The sequence below is a fragment of the Scyliorhinus canicula genome, chromosome 2 (assembly GCF_902713615.1).
Source record: "Scyliorhinus canicula chromosome 2, sScyCan1.1, whole genome shotgun sequence".
Classification (NCBI taxonomy): Eukaryota; Metazoa; Chordata; class Chondrichthyes; order Carcharhiniformes; family Scyliorhinidae; genus Scyliorhinus; species Scyliorhinus canicula.
In genome coordinates, this window is record NC_052147.1 from 72,069,082 (window position 1) to 72,090,524 (window position 21,443).

Here is a 21,443-nt window from a genome sequence, read left to right on the forward strand (position 1 = left end):
TTTTCCGAAGAGTATTACACAAAATTTGATATAACCATGTTAAGCCAGATGACCACTAGCTTTTCTTCGTATAAAAGAAAAAATGGTGTGAACGACACAGGGCTAATGATGAGATGAAAAAAGCTCCCAAGAAAAGAGTGGGATTTGAGCAATGTCTTAAAAACATGAAAAAGACAGAAGTTTAGGGGTGGGTACTCCAGAGGCTAAAAGCACAACTTCCAATGATGCAATGAGAGGGGATAAGACAGAGCAGAGACAAAGATTGTAACGGTGGAGGAGGTCATAGATAGGGATGTGGACATAGAAGAATTTGAAAGCAATGAGAATTTGAAAATCAAGGTGTTGCTGAACCAGGAGCTAATGTAGATTAAGAACTTTCTTAATTTCTCTAACCAAGGTTTGTAATCTATCTTTCTATCTCTTACGGTTTGCTGTCCGTTTTTAGCTGATTACACTCCTGTACAGCAAGTTGGGACATTTGTGTATTTAAATATAGGTGCAAGTTGTTCCAGAAACATACTTTGCTCCACAGGTGCTACCTGACCTTTGTATTTCGGGGGAAGAGCGGGGGGAAGGAATAGTGTGGGGGTCATATGTTAGCCTCAAAACAAATGTCACTTCAATTGAACTTCTTGCCCACATGTCCAAAGTGTAGATTTATATATACACATTTAGTTGGTACAGGTCCAAACACTGTTTAAATTCTAATTAATCTTTCACAGACAGCAGTTCCTTTTTCCGAGAGCATTTTTTTTCTTGCTAGTGGAATTTTAAATCCAAGTTAGAGTTTGGGGCACAGGCTTATTATAATAGGTGTACCACAGAGATATATGCTGGAAAAAAAAACTACTGTATTTTTCATACTTTATTAATGTTTCAAATCCAGTCAAAACATTACAATAAATCTGACACATTATAGAATCTACCAAATTCAGAGGTAGGTTTGGGAGACAAACGATATAAACTGAGCATGCTCATTCACAAGAGAAAATAGGTGACATTTTAATCACATCCTGTATATCAAATCTATTTTCATAATACTGGTCCACGGGAGGAATAAGAATTGATTGCACTTATTTATTTCTAAACTTCCCATTTAAACATATCTCAGCTTATTCTGGTCAATTTCAATCTTTAACATACACACAGTTTAATCGCACAACATTTGTGATGTCCTCTTCAAATGAAAGATGCACTGCCATTCACTGCCATAACAATGCCCAATTTAGTCATGCCCAACTTGTCGAGAGAAAAGAAAAAGCATTAAACTGGAACCACAATATCATTTGCTCATCCAATGGTTGCTTTTAGCTGAACAAAGCAGCATGGTTGAGTATCAATAAACATAGGCGGCTACTCCCCAATTTCGTATCAAACATGATTTTAAACTATGGAATCCATGTTGAAGACTATCAAATTTTAGATAAATTGTTTATTACTCCAAGACTTGTTTCAAATGGTTATGTCTGCAGATTTGGCTCATGTGAAGTCTTGGCCTGCTTACATCTCCCAGCACAACCTGCCGAGTCCCTAATAAAATTAAGGCATTTAAACCTGCTAGTATGAAAATGCAATTTCTCCTCCCGTTCTAGGAAAAATATTTGCAGGGTTCTATATCAAGAGATAAACCTGTGGATTAAATCAGAGGAGTTGTATATGGGAAACAGAATCTAATCCAAATCTTTATTCGTGCATATTCCAAAATCACACTCATCATCTTTCCATAAACAGCTCTTAAGGGGTGTACATTTTTTTTTGAAAAAGCAGATATTCTACCTTTGTTGAAGTACATGGTTTTCTTCCTTTGCCTCCACTGTTACAAGGCTGCGGTTAGATCAATAAAAGCAAAATACTGCTGATGCTAGAATCTGAAACAAAAGCAGAAAATGCTGAAAAAAAGCAACAGGTCCGGCAGCATCTCTGAAGGGAAAATAGAGTTAATGTTTAGAGTCCGTAAAGTTCTTCTTCAGAGCTAAAGAGAGGGAGTAATGTGTTGGATTATATACTGTATAAGAAGGGGCGGAGTAGCTGGAACAGAGTAGAAGGTCAGTGATTGGTGGGAGCTATAGAGATTGCAACTAATAAGTGTAGGGCACAAGATAGCGGAAACTTTAATGGCAGGAGAAGGTGCACACCTTCTAATATCTTACCTTAATGCAACTAACACCTTCTTCTGCCATTAACACTTTGTCTTGTGACCTACACATCTTTGTTGTAATCTCTCCTAGGTCCCAACAATCACTGACCTTTTACTCTGTTCCAGTTGCTCCACTCCCTCCTATACAGTATATAATCCAAAACAATGTCTCCCTCTTTAGCTCTGAAGAAGTCATACTTACTCGAAATGTTAACTCTATTTTCTTTCTCCGCCCCCTGCTGCCAGACCGGAGTTTTTCCAACATTTTCTGTTTTTGCAGTTAGATCAACATGCTATCTCTCAATGTCTTCAGTCACAAGAAAATACTGTCAACAGTAAAGACAGGCTTGTATTTATATAGCACCTTTCATGACCACCAGACATCCAATAACAATTTTCAAGCCAATGAAATGCCTTTGAAGTGCAGTCACTGTTGTAATGCAGAAAACATGGTAACCAATTTGCACACAGTAAACTCCCAGAAACAGCAATGTGCTTATGACCAGATGATTGGTTTCTGGAATTTTAATTAAGATGCATAATTGGCCAGGACACCAGGGCTAACTCCCCTGCTCCTCTCCAAAAATTGAATTGTTTACATCCACCTGAGAAAGTAGACGGCTTAACATCATATCTGAAAGACAGCACCTCTGACATTGCAGCATTTTATTTGTGCTGACACTGGAATGCCAGCTTCAATTTTTGTACTCAGATCTCTGGAGTGTGACAAAAGACAAAAGGATGCCACCAACTGAGCTACAGCTGATGTTCATCACAACAGACCCAGGAAACTAACTAAAGATCTTCACTTGAAACCCTTTTGAGAAGCTACCAGACCCGGTGTATATTTCAAACATTTTATTCTAATTCTTCATTTCAGCATTTGTAAATATTTCCTCTTTTTTTTTTAAAACTTCAAATGGTGCAAAATGAATTGGAACAAAGGAAAACATCAGCTCAATTACATCCATAAAAACATTTAGAATACACAAATCCAAAATTCTATTTATTAACTTAGTGCAAAGTGAATGTTTATTCTGCCAGATGGCACCATGATAGTCACATTTTAAAACTGCAAAAACTTAAACACATAGCTAAAAAGACAAGCATTTATACAAACAAAATTCATAATAATGCCATTTTACATAATATAGTGAAATAACACTTCCATAATTTTTAATAATCTTGATTTTCAAAGCTAATACTTGTGAAGATATCTTCTACACCTTTTGTATCATTACCTGGAATTTACCTGCAGAAAGAATAAAAACATTAAGATAACTACTTCTTTTGGGATATAAAAGAACCGCCAATTATTTGTATGAATTAAAAAGTCGTTTTATCCCTGCGTTTTAACAATCATGCAACAATACCGGAATATGAAAACAATTTTGGTCAAACAGCAGTTTTCTTAAACAGATCATTCTTTAGCATTCAAAATAAATAAACGCAAGCCATCTGAGTCACCGCAAAGGTAACAGCAAACTTTCAGCCCTGACTATTGCAAATAGGTAACAAGCTCTTACTGCATCACTTTTGCTAGAATTCTGCTCGACCACCAAAAACAGAAACTGTAATATATAGCAACTGCACAGAAGATGGTCAGCAAATCAAAGAATATTGACAATTGATGTGGCGGAATCCCGTAGCTCCATATCAGTATTAATAAAGTAGTAGCATTAAAAAAAATAGATTGAAGGTTGATATAGCCCCTGGACCTGATAAACTATATTGCAGTGTTTAAGGAGGTGGCTATAGAGATAGTGGATGCATTGGTGATTTTCTTTCAAAATTTCACAGATCCTGGAAAGATTCTTGCAGACTTGAAAGTACCATGTGTAACCCCAATATTTAAGGGAGGGTGGGCAAGAGAAAACGGAGAACTACAAACCGGTAAGTTTGACGTCAGTTGTAGGGAAAGTATTAGAAACTTGATAATTAGGCATTTGGAAAATAATGGTATGATTCGGCAGAGTCAACGTGAATTTAAAAAAGGGAAATCATGGACGCAATTCAACAGAAACATTTCTAAGTTAATTTGTGGCGGGTTTTTCAGGGAGTTTCCCGCAGGCTCTACCGCCGAGTTCCCCACCGCTGTTCAATGACACTTAGTCACCTTTTGAGGCCCTGGGGAGTTTCTCACTAGTTTAGCCCAATCTTAAAATATTTTTCAGCACTGGGCAGCTAAAACCAAGAGATCGGGCCACTATTTTGAACAGGTGGCCCGATGTCTTAAGTGAGCTTGTAGATCCCTCACACGCCCCACCTATGGGCATTAGCCCACATTTCATCCCCCCCCCACCAAAGTGTGGACACCTCGCTAAGGGTCCCTGGGGATCCCCCCCTCTTCAGCCCGCCCACGCCTCCTTACAGCCCCCCCCACTTCCAGGACCACCATCCGTCACACACAGCCCCCCCCCCCCCAAATTCCACAGAGGTCCCTAGTTACCTGCCCTGCACCCTTCATACCCCTGCTCCATCCTCCCTTCATGGGCAAGGCCCACCTCGACTCCTGAACCGTGGCAGTGCCACCCTGGCACTCAGGAACCCTTGCACTGCCACCCCACACCGTGGCAGTACAAGGGTGCTAGTGCCAGTGTCAGCTGGGCAGTGCAAAAAGTGCCCACGTTCCAGGGAGAGGGCCATGGAGCCACCCTGCACTATACCTGACCATGATGTGGAGATGCCGGCGTTGGACTGGGGTGAGCACAGTAAGAAGTCTTACAACACCAGGTTAAAGTCCAACAGGTTTGTTTCAAACACGAGCTTTCGGAGCACGGCTCCTTCTTCAGGTGACCTGAAGAAGGAGCCGTGCTCCGAAAGCTCGTGTTTGAAACAAACCTGTTGGACTTTAACCTGGTGTTGTAAGACTTCTTACTGTGCATATCTGACCACCCAGAGGTCTCCCATAGCCTAGGAGACTTGTCAGGTGACGTTCCGTCTGGTCCACGTTTGTGCGGACCGGTGCTGAACACCGCCCGATTGCGGTCTCACTGGTGAGGCCGGTAGATCTCACTGGTGAGGCCATTCATTTAAAACTGATTTCGCAGTGCGCCATTTGGTCACGCCCTTTTGGACGTGCTTCTGACTCCGACCCCTTGTAGGACTTTGGCAGATCCCGCGAGGCGTGAAGGCTGCCGGGTAACCCGCGGAAGGCCTCTCTCGGCATCCACCGGCCACACCGTGCGAGAGTGAGAGCGCAACGCTGCAGGTGGACCACGCCCCATGTTTGAAAAACCTGTTCGATGTAACCTGTAGCCAAGGAGAACCAATGAATGTGGTGTTTTTGGATTTTCAGAAGGCTTAAGTCCCACACAGGAATTTAGTAAACAAAATTAGAACACATGGGATTGCGGGTAATATACTGGTACAGATTGTAAATTGTTGACAGACAGAAAACAATGCGAATAAACTGGTCTTTCTCAGGATTGCAGGCTGTTACTGTTGGGATACCACAGGATCAGTCCGGGACCACAGCTGGTCACAATCTATACAAATGATTTGGATGTGGGGACCAAATGTAATATTTCTAAATTGGCTGATGATGCAAAACCAGGTGGGAATTGTGAGGAGGATGCAAGGGGACCCGGACAAGTTGAGTTGTCAAGGACAAAGCAGATGGAATATAATGTAAATAAGAAGTAATCCACTTTAGTAAAAAGAAACAGAAAGGCAGAGAATTTCTTAAATGATGAGAGATTGGGAAGTGTTGGGTGTCTAAAGGGTCTAATGTTCAGGAGTCACTGAAAGCTAGCATTGCAGGTGCAGCAAGCAATTTGAAAGGCAAGTAGTATGTTGCCCTTCATCGCAAGGGGATTGGAGTACTGAACTAAAGATGTTTCGCTGCAATTGTATTGCACAGGTTTTGGTCTCCTTATCGAAGGAAGGATATTTTGCCAAAGAGAAAGTGTAATAGAGGTCAACCAGACTAATCCCTGGGATTGTCTTATTTGCTAGTTTTGGAGAAGGAGGGGTGATCCTTTGAAACTTACAAAATCCTTACAGGACAAGACAGGATAGATGTAGATAGGATGCTTCCCCTGGCTGGCGAATCTAGAACTGGGGACAAGTCTCTAAATAAGAGGCAGGCCATTTAAGACTGAGGTGAGGAGGAAGTTATTCATTTTAGATGGTGACAATTCTTTGGAATTCTCTACCAAAGAGGGCTGTGGAAGCTCAATCATTGAGCAACTTTAAGACAGAAATCGCTAGATTTCTGGATACTAAAATGTCAAGGAATATGGGGATAGTGCAAGAAAGTGCCGATGATGTAGATGATCAGCTATGACCTAATTGAATGCAGAGCATCTCGAAAGGCCAAATGGTCTACTCCCATGTTCCAAGCAACCCTTAGGAACCTAAAAATAGTTAGACGAACAATGAATTGCACAGAAACATATTAGACACCACACAACTTACATGCAGGCATTGTAGTAACTTCTACTGTGACAATACTTTTAATTCCCAAGTTGGATAAGGCACCTCTAACTAGTCCACAGGTAAACGCCAAATACTGAAATAAAAGACAAGGATGCTGTTAACTTCCTGCCATATTTAAAGAGCATTGTTACTTCAACCCATAATATGCATTATTTGCCAAGTGTCCACTTTGCACTAAATCCATAACCATGTTCTGCAAGAGAATTCAAATCAAGGACGATCCTGAAGCCAACAGACTATAAATGAAAAGTAAAGTTAGCGACACAGTTGTATTTAATGTCATTTTCAAATGTGTACCAGTTGTTATGTAACTTTTATTTGATTCGGTTTGTATTTCTCCTCTGTTCTATTTCAAGTTACCATGCTCACCCAAGTCAGAAGGATGCAGATGGAGCTCCCATTTCTGAACTTGAGCTCAGTGTTGGCCAGCAGTAGAACAGTTGCGGGGCCACACAGGAGGTGCTGTCTTTAGCTAAGTCAACAAACCAACTTTACGCCTGTTTGTTTCAAGAACTCTGTGGCATTAAGTTTTAATTAACAATTTAAGTTTTTTTAATGCATCAGCAAAAATTTCAATTTCTCATTAGCTTAAATCTGTGTCTTTACACTGGTCAGTAGAGACCAGTTTCACTTTATTTATGCTTTCAAAACCATTCCAGCCTCACTTGACCCAGAGTCGCAACAGGGTGAATTAGATTTTATTTAAAGTACCCACGGTCCTTGGTTGAGCTCAATAAAATACAGTCACCGGATTTGTACCTTCAAAACACAAGTAACCTTTTATTATCTACAATATTATAATTAAATGGGCAGAAAATGTAACTGACTATCTACTACCCCTTTACCAACCCCTCACTCCTAACTCGCCTTAATTTCTGCACACAACATAGACAAACTGTACTCTTATAGAAGATAGGCCCGTGTGTAAGTATACCAATCTTTGAAGGTGGCAGGCCAAATTGGGAAGTTTATTTTTTAAAAAGCAGATAGGATCTTTAGCTTTATTAATAGAGGGAGAGTGCAAAAGCAAGGAGGTTATGCCAAACCTTTACACGGCACTGGTTAAGCCTAACCTGGGGCATTGTGTTCAATTCTGGGCTTAATATTAAGGCCTTCGAGAGTGTGCAGAAGAAATTTACTAGAATAGTCCCAGTGATGCAGGACTTAGCTTCATGGAGAGACTTGAGAAGCTGGGGTTGCTCTGCTTGAAGCAGAGAAAGTTAAGAGTAGATTTTAGGCACACTCTTCACTGGACGAGACAAGAGAAAAATGGGAGGAAGACCTAGGATTTGAAATTGAAATGAAATGAAATGAAAATCGCTTATTGTCACGAGTAGGCTTCAATGAAGTTACTGTGAAAAGCCCCTAATCGCCACATTCCGGCGCCTGTCCGGGGAGGCTCGTACGGGAATCGAACCGTGCTGCTGGCCTGCTTGGTCTGCTGTAAAAGCCAGCGATTTAGCCAAGTGAGCTAAATTGGATGGGGGTTCTGGAGCATAGCACTGTACTGGGTCAACTCCACCTCCACTTGCACAGGGCTAAGCCTAAAGCTGAAAGTGAAACACAGAGCACACTTAACCAGAACCCGAATGAGCAAGTTCTTCCCAGAGGTTGAGGACAAATGTGAACAGTGCAAAGGAGACCAGCCAACCACGTCAACATGTTCAGGTCATGCCCAGGACTTGTTGGGTTCTGGACAGCCTTCTTTAAGACAATTTCTAAAGTGGTGGGAATGAGAGCCATGCCAGATAGTGGTAGTCTTCGGGGGTATCAAAGGGGAGGGCTGTCACCTTAGCCTTTGTGTCTTTACTTGCCCGCCGAAGAATCCTGCTCGGCAGTCGGCAGTACCACCCAAAGCTGCTGACTGGCTGTCTGATCTATCGGAATTTCTCCAAACGGAGAAAATCGAATTCACCATCCGGGGGTCTGAAGAGGGCTTCCACAAGACATGGAAGCCATTCACCAATCTGTTTCAAGACCTGTTTGGAGCCAGAAGCCAATAAGAAGGCCTGTTTGTAGCCAGCAGCCAATAAGCCAGGGAGAGGGGGATCCACAGAATTTTCACAGTAACTTCATTGCAGTGATAACGTAAGCCGACTTGTGACAATATTATTATTATAAAAAAAGAGCCACAGGCACAAACAGAAAGGGGGCGGGCTAAAAGGGGGAGGGAGGGAACAAATGTAGGCACAGAGCGCAACCTACATAAAGCAACAGATGTAGCACTACACCACCCCAATAGGTCCAGGTGTGATGAACCAACAAAGAAAGATGACACACCAGCTAGCGAGGGGGACCAGGAGAAAAGTGTGTTGGGATTATGAGGCCAAATCAAAGCTGGGTATTTGTAAAAAAAAATGTGAATTCTAACCGATGTCTATAGTTTCTGTGTGTGTTCCCTTTCATCTTTGTTTTGTATAAAAAGAAAAACCCTAATAAAACAATTTTTTAAAAAATAACTAACAAACCTGCCCTACTTTTATATTCCATTCCCCTGGCAATAAATTGCAACATTCCATTTGCCTTTCTAATCACTTGCTATGCCTGAATACTAACGTTTTGCGATTTATGTACCAGGACACCCAAATCTCTCTCTACTGCAGAATTCGTCAATCTCTCTCCTTTAAATAACAAGTGAACAAGTTCATATTTTCCTACATTATATTTCATCGGTAAAGGTTTTGTCTACTCACTTAACCCATCTATACCACTTTGCAGACCTATGTCCTTGTCACAACCTACTCTCCTACCTACCTTTGTACAATCAGCAAATTTAGCAACTATGCACTCCATCCACTCATCCAAGTCATCGAGGTGAATTGTAAATCGTTGAGGCCCAGCACTGGAACCTACGACACTCCACTAGTTACAGCTTGCCAACTTGCAAGTGACCCATTTATCTCTCCTTTCTGCTTCCTGTTGGCTAACCAATCCCCTATCCATGGTAACTATGGGAGTGTGACAAAGGGTGGCACAGTGCTTAGCACTGCTACTTCACAGCACCAAGGGCCTGGGTTCAATTCCGACCTTGGGTGACTGTCTCCCTGTGTCGGTGCGGGTTTCCTCTTGGTACTCCAGTTTACTCCCATAGTCCAAAGATGTGCAGGTTCGGTGGATTGGCCATGCTAAATTGCCCCTAGTGCCAAACGATTAGGTGGAGTTACTGGTTATGGGGATAGGGTGGGGGCATGGGCCTAGCTAGAGTGCTCTTTCAGAGGGCCGGTGCAGACTTTATGGGTCGAATAGCCTCATTCTGCACTGTAGTGATTATATGATCCTTCTTGGCCTGCCTGCACCGTTGACATAGTTGACCACACAATCCTCCTCAAACGCTGTCCAGCTGATTGGAACCAGTCTTATCTATCCAGCTGTATCACTTACGATGCCTTGTTTTCCCACTTCGTCATGTCCCGTGTTCACCCAAAGACTTGCCCCTGTTCTTTTAGCGACATGTGAGGTAATCCAAAAGCACAGCATGCTTTCACATGTATGCTGACAATGCCCAACTTTACCTCACCACCACTTCTCCAAATGAAAAGACCACTTAATAGATATCTAGGACTGAAATCTAGGACTGAAATCTAGGACTGAAATCTAGGACTGATTGGACAGAAATTTCCTGAATTAGTGAAAAGACGGAGTCATTGTCTTCAGACCCTGTTAAAAAAACTCTGTTCCCTAGGTACCAACTCATTCCATCTTCCTGCAATTGTCTGAAGTGGAAACGGGCCATTTACAACCATTGAATCATGTTTAACTGCAAGGTGAGCCTCAACTGCAAATCCGCATCACTAAGACCATCTATTTCCAGCTCCAACATCATCCAACCCTCACCCCTACCTTAGCTCCTTATTGCTGAAACCTTCATTCATACTTTTGTTATCCCTTGACTATTCCAATGCACTGTTGGTTAGGTTCCCATCATCTACTGTCCGTAAGCTCTCAACTCACCTCTGGAATCCCTGGCTCCTGTCTGGCCTACGTCAGAAGAGTCAGCATTGTCAGGGCATGCAGGGAAGGTTTAGTATTGTTCAGGGTGAACAATGTCTGGGTGGAGGATGGGGAGGGGGGGGGGGGGGGGCAGAAAGAGGGGGTGAGGGAGGCAACACATATCGTGAGGGGGTTGAGCTTGTGCAGTTGAGGTTGACAGGTCCATTTAAAATCTGTGTTAAGCAAATTAACTGAAGACAGATCTAAAAGAGCGTGTCTTCAGTTCATGATGACAAACTGCTTCTCTTCAGTTACATTTCACCAATTGGCCTCTCTACACTGCTTGTTGATAGGTCGAAGCTGGAGCCAGGACCATGAGGTCCAAAGACTCCAGCGTAAAATGGTAAGTGGGTAGTTTAAATCGCAGTCAACATCAGTCACACCCTCTGAATTACTCAGCAAAGTTCTGGGTGGGCCAGTGCCATATTTTGATTTATAATGTTTCTGAGAAGCACCTTGGAATGTTTCACAAAGTTATAAACATGAACCCTATAAACATAAACCCTATAAACATAAGTTGTTGTTATTTAGATAGGATTTCCTTATCCAATGACACAAAATCAGACATTATTGTATGCAGTGTTGATGAAAGCATAAAATTACAAAGAGATATTTATCGAATAAGTAAATGGGCAAAACTGAGGAAAATGCATTTCAATGTAGGCAAATGCAAGATTGCCCTTGTACCCAAGAAGGCTACTTTCTAATTGGGGAAGGCTAGAGACATTGAATGCCCAAAGACACTTGGGGTTGCAAGTACCCAAGTCATTACAACATCATGAACAAGTACAGGCTTTTCAAGGGGAAATTAGAAAACACTTCATACAAGGGGTGGTGCATAGTCAGAACTCACCTGCATAATATGCCCGTTAAAATAGCAACAGAAGTAGGCCACTCGGTCCACCGAGTCTGCTTGGCCATTCAATGAGATTACGACTAATCTGACATAATCCTCAACCCCACTTTTCTGCTTTATCCCAATAATCATCGACTCCTTTACTGATTAAAAATCTACCTTTCTCAGCCTTGAACACACTTAACCACCCAGCCCTTATAGCTCTCTGCAGTAAAGAAATCCACAGACCTGCAAACAACAATTAATGCTATCCTCAAGCAAAATATGGATGTAAATTTGCTGAAGGCTCATCATTAGTGCCTTGAATTACTGAAATGTCACTTTAGGTTGCAGAGTGTGCACAATGAACTGACAGTTTGACAAAAGCAATTACTCAGATTTGGGTACAAAACAAAACACAAATTTTATTCACTAGTAAACTAAAACCCCCATAAAGCATTTGCAATCATAACTGCACACAAAGGAAAAGTTTGTACTGCAAAATCACAGGCAGAGTTCATGATTTGGGCACCATAATTAGTGATCCAGCCTAAATTGTGCTCAAATCTGCAATTATTTTCAGAATTGCATTTTCAGTTCAAATTCATTTGTATCTTTCATGAATCAGTGCAATCAGTCAGTGCTTTAGACCAGAAATGCAAAAATAATTTTGAAATTAAAATATTTCTCAATATAATTAAGTGTGGTAAATTGATATTAATGATTTTCTTGGTTTTCCAACTTTGGTCTGTATATTGGAAAAGCACTTTGTTACATTTGAAATGTTAAAATGAATGTTTTCCCAATTGTATCAGGATAGAGTTTCCGATAGGTTGCACTATTTCCAATGTTATTTTGCCCAAAATTGGTTGCACCAGTGCAAATGATTGAGGAATTTCAAACAGATTATGCCCAGAATGTTGGCAGACTGTGTGCTAATGAAACACTGCAGCTAAAGTCAGTCTACCTGCCTGCTGCCACTCCCAAACTTAACACATTCTTTGCTCTGTCACTTCCTATTCTGGAATTACAATCAAGCCTATTATGTGACTTTAATATTGTGCATATTTTGAATTATGAAAAATCTTACATTTATAAACATGCTCTGCCTAAAATTTTCCCTGCCAAAAAGACTTTTGGGATGTTTTCATAGTTCTAATATTATCAAAGTGGTCCTTGGAATCTCAGAATAGGATGAGCCCTTTCACCCATCAGGTCTCTCTCTGCTGGCGTTTTTAGAAAGCAAACAAAATTAGACCCATTTGCCCCAATCTCTTCCATAGCTCAGTTCCTCTACTTCTAATATTCATGCACTTTTGTTGAAAAGATACACTGGCCTCTGCCATCTGACAAATCATTCCATGCACAACAACTCTGCATAAAGAAACTCTTGCTAAATGCTCCCTTCATTCTTAGCCAAGTTTTAAACTGACCAATCTACATCACCAACTCCTGCAGCCAAAACACATTTAATAGTGTTTAGAGAAAACCTGCTCATAATATTAAAAACCTCCAACTGAGAAGTCCAGATTCAAAGCTTTATTGTGCTCCATAGCATTACTCTTTCCAGATCATTGACATGTGTCTCTATTGACCCATTTACTTATTCAAGATAACCAGAAGTTGTACCTTGGGTGCATGTTCCAAGTATTGCTTTCCTGCAGACATCTGAGTCAAGAGGCGGAACTTGTTGTCTTGGAGCACATAAATACCCTATAAAGTTAATGTGAAATCATTAACAAGGTAACAAAATATTTAAAGGATAATAGTATGCCAACTGATATAAATGTTTCAATCTAAACTTTATCAAAAAACTCCAGCACATAACATTAAACTAGGCTGACTCTCTACTGAGAGTACTGCATTTCCAGAAAGTGCCATTCTTTGATTGACTAAGAATTAGGCCAGCACGATGGTGCTGTGGTTAGCACTGCTGCCTCACAGTGCTCAGGACCCGGGTTTAATCCCGGCTCTGGGTCACTGTCCGCATGGAGTTTGCCTGTGTCTGCGCGAGTCTCACCCCACAACCCAAAGATGTGCCTGCTAGGTGGATTGGCCACGCTAAATTGCCCCTCAATTGGAAAAAAAAGAATTGGGTACTCTAAATTAATAAAATAAATACAGTCCAACAGGTTTATTTGAAATCACAAGCTTTCAGAGTGCTGTCCTTTCATCAGGTGATGAAGGAGCAGCCACCCAAAAGCTTGTGATTTTAAATAAACCTGTTGGACTTTAACCTCGTGTTGTCAGACTTCTTACTGTGCCCACCCCAGTCCAGCACCAGCATCTCCACATCATTCATTGATTGAGACATTGAACAGAGGGTTATCTTTCTACAATTTAGGATGATACTACAAGTTACATTGGGACTATGCAAAGAAAAGCAGGGAGTTCTGTGACCGAGCCAACATTTCTTGAATTGGTCATTCACCTCATTATACTGTTACTCTTGCTGTTTGCGATCCTAGATGATCATTGTGGCTGCATAATGGTTACTGCATTTCAAAGCAATTCATTAAAGCTGAGGTGAGACATTTGAGAGAATATATGCCATATAAATGTGGACAGAAGAGGCTGAGGTGAAGTGGGGGGGTGCGGAACAGCCGAGATGGAGGGGCAGAGCAGACAAAGAGGCCGAGGTGGAGGGGAGGAGTGGACATAAAAGGCCGAGGTGGAGGTACAGAGTACACGGAAGAGGTAGGGGTGGAAGGGGGGGGGGGGGGGGGGGGGGAGAGGCCGAGATTGGGGGGGGGGGGAACAAAGGGGGCGGAAGAGGCTGAGATTTGGGGGGGGGGATGTAGAGATGGGGATGGAAGAGGTCAAGATTTGGTGGGATTGGCGGGGAGGAAGGTGCCGAGGTTTTTTTTTTTGGGGGGGGGGGGGGGGGGGGGGTGCATAGGGTAGACCGAGATGAGCGGATGGGTTGACGGGGGTGCAGAAGAGGTCGAGGCAAGGAGAGGTTGAAACGTGGGCTGAGGCCTTTGGGGTTAGGAAGGACCGCTGGAGGCCATGGGGCTGGATGCGGTGATGGGGAGTGCAGAATGGCTAACTCAGATGGGGTGCAGAGCACAGCTGGTCAATACCAGAGTTACAAATGGTCTCAATTGTTCTGATCTTTCCTGGGTAACTATTCCTGTAAGACAGTCGTAACTATCCAAAGATCGCAATTTAAATCGGAGTATTGGATGATTCCCAGTGCAGGGTAATTGACCAACAGAAGTTTGAACTTCCCAGACTATTGCCATGAAATCATTATGTGAGGACATATGGGGTGGGTGGAGGGGGTCCTCCAGCACATCTTTGGGGTACAATGTTTTGCATCTCAGAAAGTATGCCCAATCATTTCTCACACTGGTCCAAATCTTCTGGTATCAAAATCGGAGATTGGACGTACTTGGGACATGTGCTTCAGGACTCCGCGGAAGGCCCGATGTGCGCGTGTGCAGTAATCGTCTGGTAAGTTTAAACTTCCAATGGGTGGATTTCCGCCACCCGGGACCTTCGGGGAAAGTCTCCACCGCTCAGCTCAGTATCAGAGACTTGGGGCAGATATGCAGGACGTCCCTGCATGCATACCCTGGAAATGTTAAGCTGGTTTAAGCGGTGATGAGCAATTAACCCCCCGCCCCCCCGGCCACCTTCCTGATCCAACTACCCCCCCCAACCCAACTCATTCCGGGCCCAAACACCAACTTCATCCTGCAATCCACTCACTCATTCACATGGACCTTTATAAACCAACCTGAATACAGCAGCGACTGTGATGAAAAAGGGTGTTTCAATTCCTTGTCCATCGTTTCTTGCACACGATTGTCTTCACCATGGATGTCTGCACTCACCCTTTTAAGATTTTTCAGCCGTGACTGCTGATCTCAGCTGAAAAATTGTAAAAGGGTCAGGTGGCAGGAACCTTCGCAGGCAGCGTCAATATGTGCGGCATTGTTGCTGACCAGGTCTAGACCACTATTTGTTTTAATGTCAGCAAAACTCATTTTTAAAACACAGTTGCTTAACTAGCAAGCTTTAAATACATTTGACTACTTACTTGATGATTCGTTCGAAGATTGTCAATTTGTTTCTTAAATACACTGGTCCAGAAGTCTTTGCAGATGAACTTCATGACATCCAATTCATCCTTGAATCGTGCAGTATCTTTAGTAAATCTGTGATAAAACAAAACATTAACATCCAACTATTTTAATCGATTATTATTTAAGACCTGGCTTTAAAACATCAGTGGTTTGTAAACAAACAATTGCAAGTTCTGTTGATGTAAGAACAGCATTCTGCAAATACTAATTTCACTGAATAAACAGTTACATTTATAGATTTGCCTTTAAATGGGTTTCTGGTTTGCTTTGAGCAGAATTTAAGACAAGCACCAGTTAAACAGGCAAAGTTGACACGGAGGTGACTTGAGCATGGCTGACGCATGTTTTTGCCATTTCTTATACAGATATAAACATATATGTCACCGTATTATAGGAGGATGTGATTGCACTGGAGACAGTGCAGAGGAGATTTACCAGGTTTCTGCCTGGGCTGTGCTGAGAAATTGGATAGGCTGTTTTCCTTGGAGCAGCAACGGTGTACATTTCCATTAGTAGAGGGTTCAGTAACCAGGGGGTATAGGTTTAAGATAAGAGGTAGAAGGCTAAGAAGGATGTTGAGGAGAAACATTTTCACTAAGAGGGTGGTGGGAGTCTGGAATTCACGATCTGAAATGGTGGTTGAGTCAGAAAGTCCCATAACATTGAGAAGCATCTTCCTATACGGACTTGAAACGTTAACTCTGTTCTTTCTCTACAGATACTGATAGACCTGCCGAGTTCATCCAGCATTTTCTGCTTTTAAAACTCTGACCAATGCTGATGAGACCTTTGCTGGCACTAAATTTGGCAAACAGTGAGTGAATCTTCTACTCTTGAGGAAATATGGACTTAAGCTGCACTTGCGCAGACAACCCCAACCAGCTCGCAACAATGGCACCGAGGAGACAAGCCCCCAGATTCGGGGATGCTGACATCAGGAGGCTCCGAGATGCAGTGGAGGCCAGGAATGTTGTCCTGTTCCCCCGAGGGTTCCAGAGGGTTAGCCACAGGGCAGCCAGTGCTGCGGTAGCGGCAGCACCCCCTCCCCCCCAAAACCTCTCCTCCCCCAAAGGAGCATTTACCCCCAACGCAGCATGGGAACCCCAGCCCATCCTCCACCCCTCTTCCCCCTTCAACCCTCCCTTCTCCCCCCCCACCCACCACTGTGAACCATGTGTGTGGCTAACAATGCCCTCTCTGTCTCTCCTCAGGAAATGCTCTCCCATAATCACTGGGAGAAGGCCCAGACTGGCGGTGCCAGACCTAAGAATCCTCACCACCTTAGAGGAGCATGCCTTGGAGGGGACTGGGGTGGCCGAGGCCAGAGTGGTCACCTATGCGGAGGCTGGCGGACGCTGCAGAGGGAGGAACCAAAGGGCTCCTCCCGGATGACCTGTCAAATGTGAGTTGTTATTGCTTTACTGATTGACCCATCCCTCCCACTGACCACATGTCCATTCTCCCGCAGGTCCTCCAGCCAACGGCACCGGCCCATCCCGGGCAGCACCCTCTCTAGCCTCCCAGGAGACCACCTCAGAGAGGAAAGTTCAGAGGATGCCACCGTAATAGTCGTGGCACAGCTGTCATCCCCATCCTTCACCAGCCTCCCACCTCGGTGAGAAATGTTCGTGGTCCGGCTTCGGGGGCACAATCTGGTAAGCACCACACTGCTGCTGATGCACATCAGGTGGAGACAGGAACCCTTAAGCAACAAAACAGTCGGAGGGCTGCTGGATCCCAGCACCCAGCTGGGTCCTCGACTGATGCTGAGCCTGTGGAACAGGGTTACTGGAACAGCTGAGGGAGACATGAGGGAGCACCGGGACATTCAGGGAGAGATATCAGCATTCCTCCAGCCCATCCATAGCCACTTGGAGGAGTCCCAGAGGCTACTGGCGCTGGAGCTGTCGCCAGCAGTGTGTGACACGAGGCCAACACGAGGTGGTGACCGCAATAGAGAGTTTGGTGCATGACGTCAGCACCATTAGTAAAGGTGTCCAAGGAGTCACGCAGTCGGCGACGGCCATGGCTGAGGGTCTCAAGAGAACGTCTGCCTCGCTGGGCGATGTCACCCAGTACCAGGCAGACCTTGATGAGGTTCTACGGGACGTCCGGCTCTCACATGTGAATGGCCCAGGTGCTGCAGAGCTTGTCCCAGTCTCAGGTGTGCATTGCCTGAGCATGGCCCAGTCACTGAGGAGCACTGCCGAGGGTGTCGACACAATGGTGCAGACCGCCGTGAACCGCCAGCCACTGCAGAGCCAGATAATGCAGAGGCAGCCGGGACGCAAACCAGCTGCCCCTCTGTCCCATGGTGAACCCCAGGTCCCACAGGCACCGACCAGGAGGAAGGGGCACTGAGCGCAAACTCGGATCCATCCCATTGAGTGGGGATGGTGGCCATCAGCTCCCCAGACTTCCACCCCTCTGATGAGGCCATGTCTCTCAGTCAGCACAAGGGGCAGTGTGGCATGTCTGTGCATGTGCCACCGACAAGTGCGGCGGGGCCCTCCGGCCTCAGAGCCCCCGGAGGATGCCCGCGGGGGAATCGAAGGCTACGGGACCAAGTAAGCGGCTAGCTGCCTCCATCTCTGATGTGCATTCTGGGGACACACCTAGACTTAGTAATAGAGCTAGGAAGGCCAAGCACATCGAGGATCACTGAGGAGGGAACTGCGGGGGGGGGGGGGGGGGGGGGGGGGGGGGGGGGGGGGGGGGGCTGTGTCCCTGGGTGTTCAGATTTTGGCTGCTGCATATGTGGTGTCGCCTCCCGCAGTGCTCAGGCCGTGTCCAGACATCAAGGTACGATTGAGATGCTAGGCAATGACTCGCACGTCACATGGCCCGCCTACCCACGGGAATCCATTTGGGTTGTGTGAAGTGCTCATGTAACCATGATTGCCAATTCCCTATTAGCAATAGCCTGCAGCTGCACAGCCAGAGGCCTTGGCTGTTGGCGAGGGTTATGGGCGGTTGGTGGGCTGGCGGGCACGGACAACGGTTGCCCCCAGAACAGTACATACGAACTAGGGGTTGGCATGGTGGTCCAGCAGTTGTCCCCCCCACCCCCACCCCCTGAGAGTCCCTACCACCCTCACCCTCACATGGCAGCCCATGTGGAGTGTGTGTGCCCCCCCCCCCCCCCCCCCCCAACCACCACCACACCGAGCGGAGTGGCAAAAAGCCCCAGGCTCTTTGCCTGTGAGAAAAGATGGTTACTCACCTCCTCGGCTCCCAACAGATGCCCTTCCACCAGGTTCATGTTTTTAAAAAGAGTATAGTGTACCCACTTGCTGGGGCGGCCGTTGAATGACAAGAGGCCGTTGAATATGGTGTGGCTCCCGTTAAGTGTATGGAAATAGGGCTTAAGTGGTGATAATTGGTTTCGCGTCACACTACGGCAAGTTCCCGATTTCACCGATGGAAGTGGGCCGGTTGTATTGCAAACTGTTTGGCACCTGGCACAGTTCTCGTTTTTGGCCTCTCCCGCTATTCACTGGCCTCGTTTCACTTGAGCAGGAGCGTAATGAGACCGGAGAATCGTGCCACGGTGTATATTTTGGTCTTTTGAACAACGTTTTCACTTTTCCATGATCCAATTAGAAAGTCAAGACCACACCAAGCATGATTTGGAGCTTGTGCAGTAGCCCTCTTTTCAACCCATACTCTCAGAATGCTCCTCTACAGTAAGTAGCTGTCGCATTTCTGTAAATGTTTACATTGTACAAATCTGTGGAGGTAACAATTCCTTTCCACTGGCTGCAAAGCGTCTCGTTTTATGGGCAGTAGAACAGACATCCAAATACGAAACAAAAGAGCTGGAGGCATAAATATGCATTACAAATGTAAAAAAGTGATCGTTTTTAATTCTAGTTTTTCTTCCTACAGAGTACTAGCATGCTTTGTCATCAGATGACATAATTAGGAAATAGATCATGATGCTTTGTCATTTACTTTTCCATCTCTTCCAAAAAAATTGCCATTGCTTACTACCTTTCTATTAGTCCTTGTCCTACTCTGAATCCCATGTTTTCCAGCTTGGTGACACATCTTCCACTTTCCTAAGAAAAGGAGAGAAAATATTTAGTTATGTGACTGTTAAGCACCATTAAAGCACATGGAGGAATTTACTTACTGGTAGATTAGGGGTGCGATTTAACTAAATGGGAACAAAGTTCCATAGCGAGCCGTTTAGCCGCGTGCTTCCCGTCACTTGCAGTGCCGAGAAGAACGCTATTAAACGTCACTCGGGTTAGATAGGGGGCCTCAGCGAGGAACATGCGGCCGAGGCAACACATGGCCCTGTTTTCTGCACTGAGGAGCTCCACTCGCCGCAAATCCTCAGTGCAGCTAAAGGTCGGGACGCCATTTAAAAATGGCGTTCTGATTGCTGGCGCACCTGACGTAACTCCCAAATCCCCCCCCCCCCTTCCCCTCCCAGTCCCAACTCACTACGAGGGGGCCCCAGCCCTCAAATACCCCAACACCCGCACATGGCAGTGCTTGACTGGAACTCAAACAACACCAGCTCGATAACCGCCGCACAAAGTCCGAGCTTTGCACCTTAGCAGTGCCAATCTGGTACTCTGGCAGTGCCAGGGAGCCTGGGTGGGAGTGTCAGGGTGCCACCCTTCCCAAAGGGTATGCATCTGGGGGCCTCCAAACCCCTGGGAGACACCCACAAGTGCTGTTCTGCCTGGTCACTGTTTGTGGAGACCAGTACGGCGCTCAGTCGAGGTCTACGAGGTGAAGGGAATAGATCGCAACGCGTCGGGTGCCTTGGGAAACTGCGTATTAGAGTGAAGCTAGCTATCCCCCTCTCATATGCAGATTTGCCAAAAAATTATCCCGTCCCTTTACATCACAGCCTCTCACAAGACCGCATTAGATCTCGCAAGAAACTGTGAGCCTGGTAGATCCCAGGAGCGGGGTCTCCTGGCTTCTGTCGGCCACGTTGCACCATGGCGCGCTGCTCTTCAGGTGCAGCGTGGCCATTCAATTGCACCCCAGATTTCTCATTTGTTACCAGCTTAATCCTTTTTGTGAAAACTTTCATGTATTAAAGTAGCCTATTGGTTGAACCTACTTCTTTCCTTCGGGGTTATGAGAGACATTTTCCACCCATATGAAAACGCCTTTCATGTTCACTACGATGTAATAAGCGATACAATGTTTTGAAGCACCAATATGCATTGCGACACCAATACTGAAATACTAACTTGCTTCAATTAATTAATTTAAATTTAATCCTTCAGATTGGTAGTTGCAGAATACATGGACCCGAGATCTGTATGTACCTGAAGTTTGCGTTCCAGTCAAGCACTGCACATTTAAAGGTCAGGTTCTAATTAGAGATACCCTGCTCGCTCAGCTCTCATTCATACTAATACTTTTTCCCAGGGTGGAAAAGTCAATTACTGGGGAAAAAGATTTAAGGTGTGAGGAGGAAAGTTTAGAGGAGGTGTGCGAGGCAAATTTATTTATTTTTGTTTTTACAGAGAATTGTCAGTGCCTGGAACGCGCTGCCAGGGACCTCCGGGGAAGCAGATACGATACTGACGTTTGTGAGGCATCTTGTCGAATACACAAATAGGATGTTAGAGTCATCTTGACGAATACATGAATAGGATGGGAATAGAGTGATACGGACCCTGGAAGTGCAGAAGGTTTTAGTTTAGACAGGCATCCTGATCGCCGCAGGTTTGGATGGGCCGAAGGGCTTGCTCCTGCCTGTGCTATACTGTTCTCTGTTCTTTTACGAAGAGATACATTCACAACTGCTACTCAAGATTTTAAGTGGGAACGGAATTATTTGCCCCATAACATCCAAATTAAGCCAGAGGAAGTAAGTCTTTGTGATGGGCGAATGCCTCAAGGGCACTTTACAAACCAATTTTGATATAACAGAATGGATCATTTCAAAACACTTCTCTCCCAAGTAGAATACGAA

At 44.7% G+C, this 21,443-nt stretch overlaps 1 protein-coding gene across 1 annotated transcript in view; it reads right to left on the reverse strand.

The window, feature by feature from the left end:
- Positions 1-847: 847 nt before the first annotated feature.
- LOC119954842 (trafficking protein particle complex subunit 6B) overlaps positions 848-21,443 on the reverse strand; it is a 37,259-nt gene continuing 16,663 nt past the window's right edge. Inside the window, exons 2-6 of the mRNA XM_038780411.1 lie at positions 19,487-19,554; positions 15,448-15,565; positions 13,032-13,115; positions 6,557-6,650; positions 848-3,389 (exon numbers count right to left, since the gene is read on the reverse strand). Of these exons, the coding sequence (XP_038636339.1) occupies positions 3,358-3,389; positions 6,557-6,650; positions 13,032-13,115; positions 15,448-15,565; positions 19,487-19,554 (396 nt within the window). The 3' untranslated portion in view covers positions 848-3,357. The remainder of the gene's footprint in view (positions 3,390-6,556; positions 6,651-13,031; positions 13,116-15,447; positions 15,566-19,486; positions 19,555-21,443) is intronic.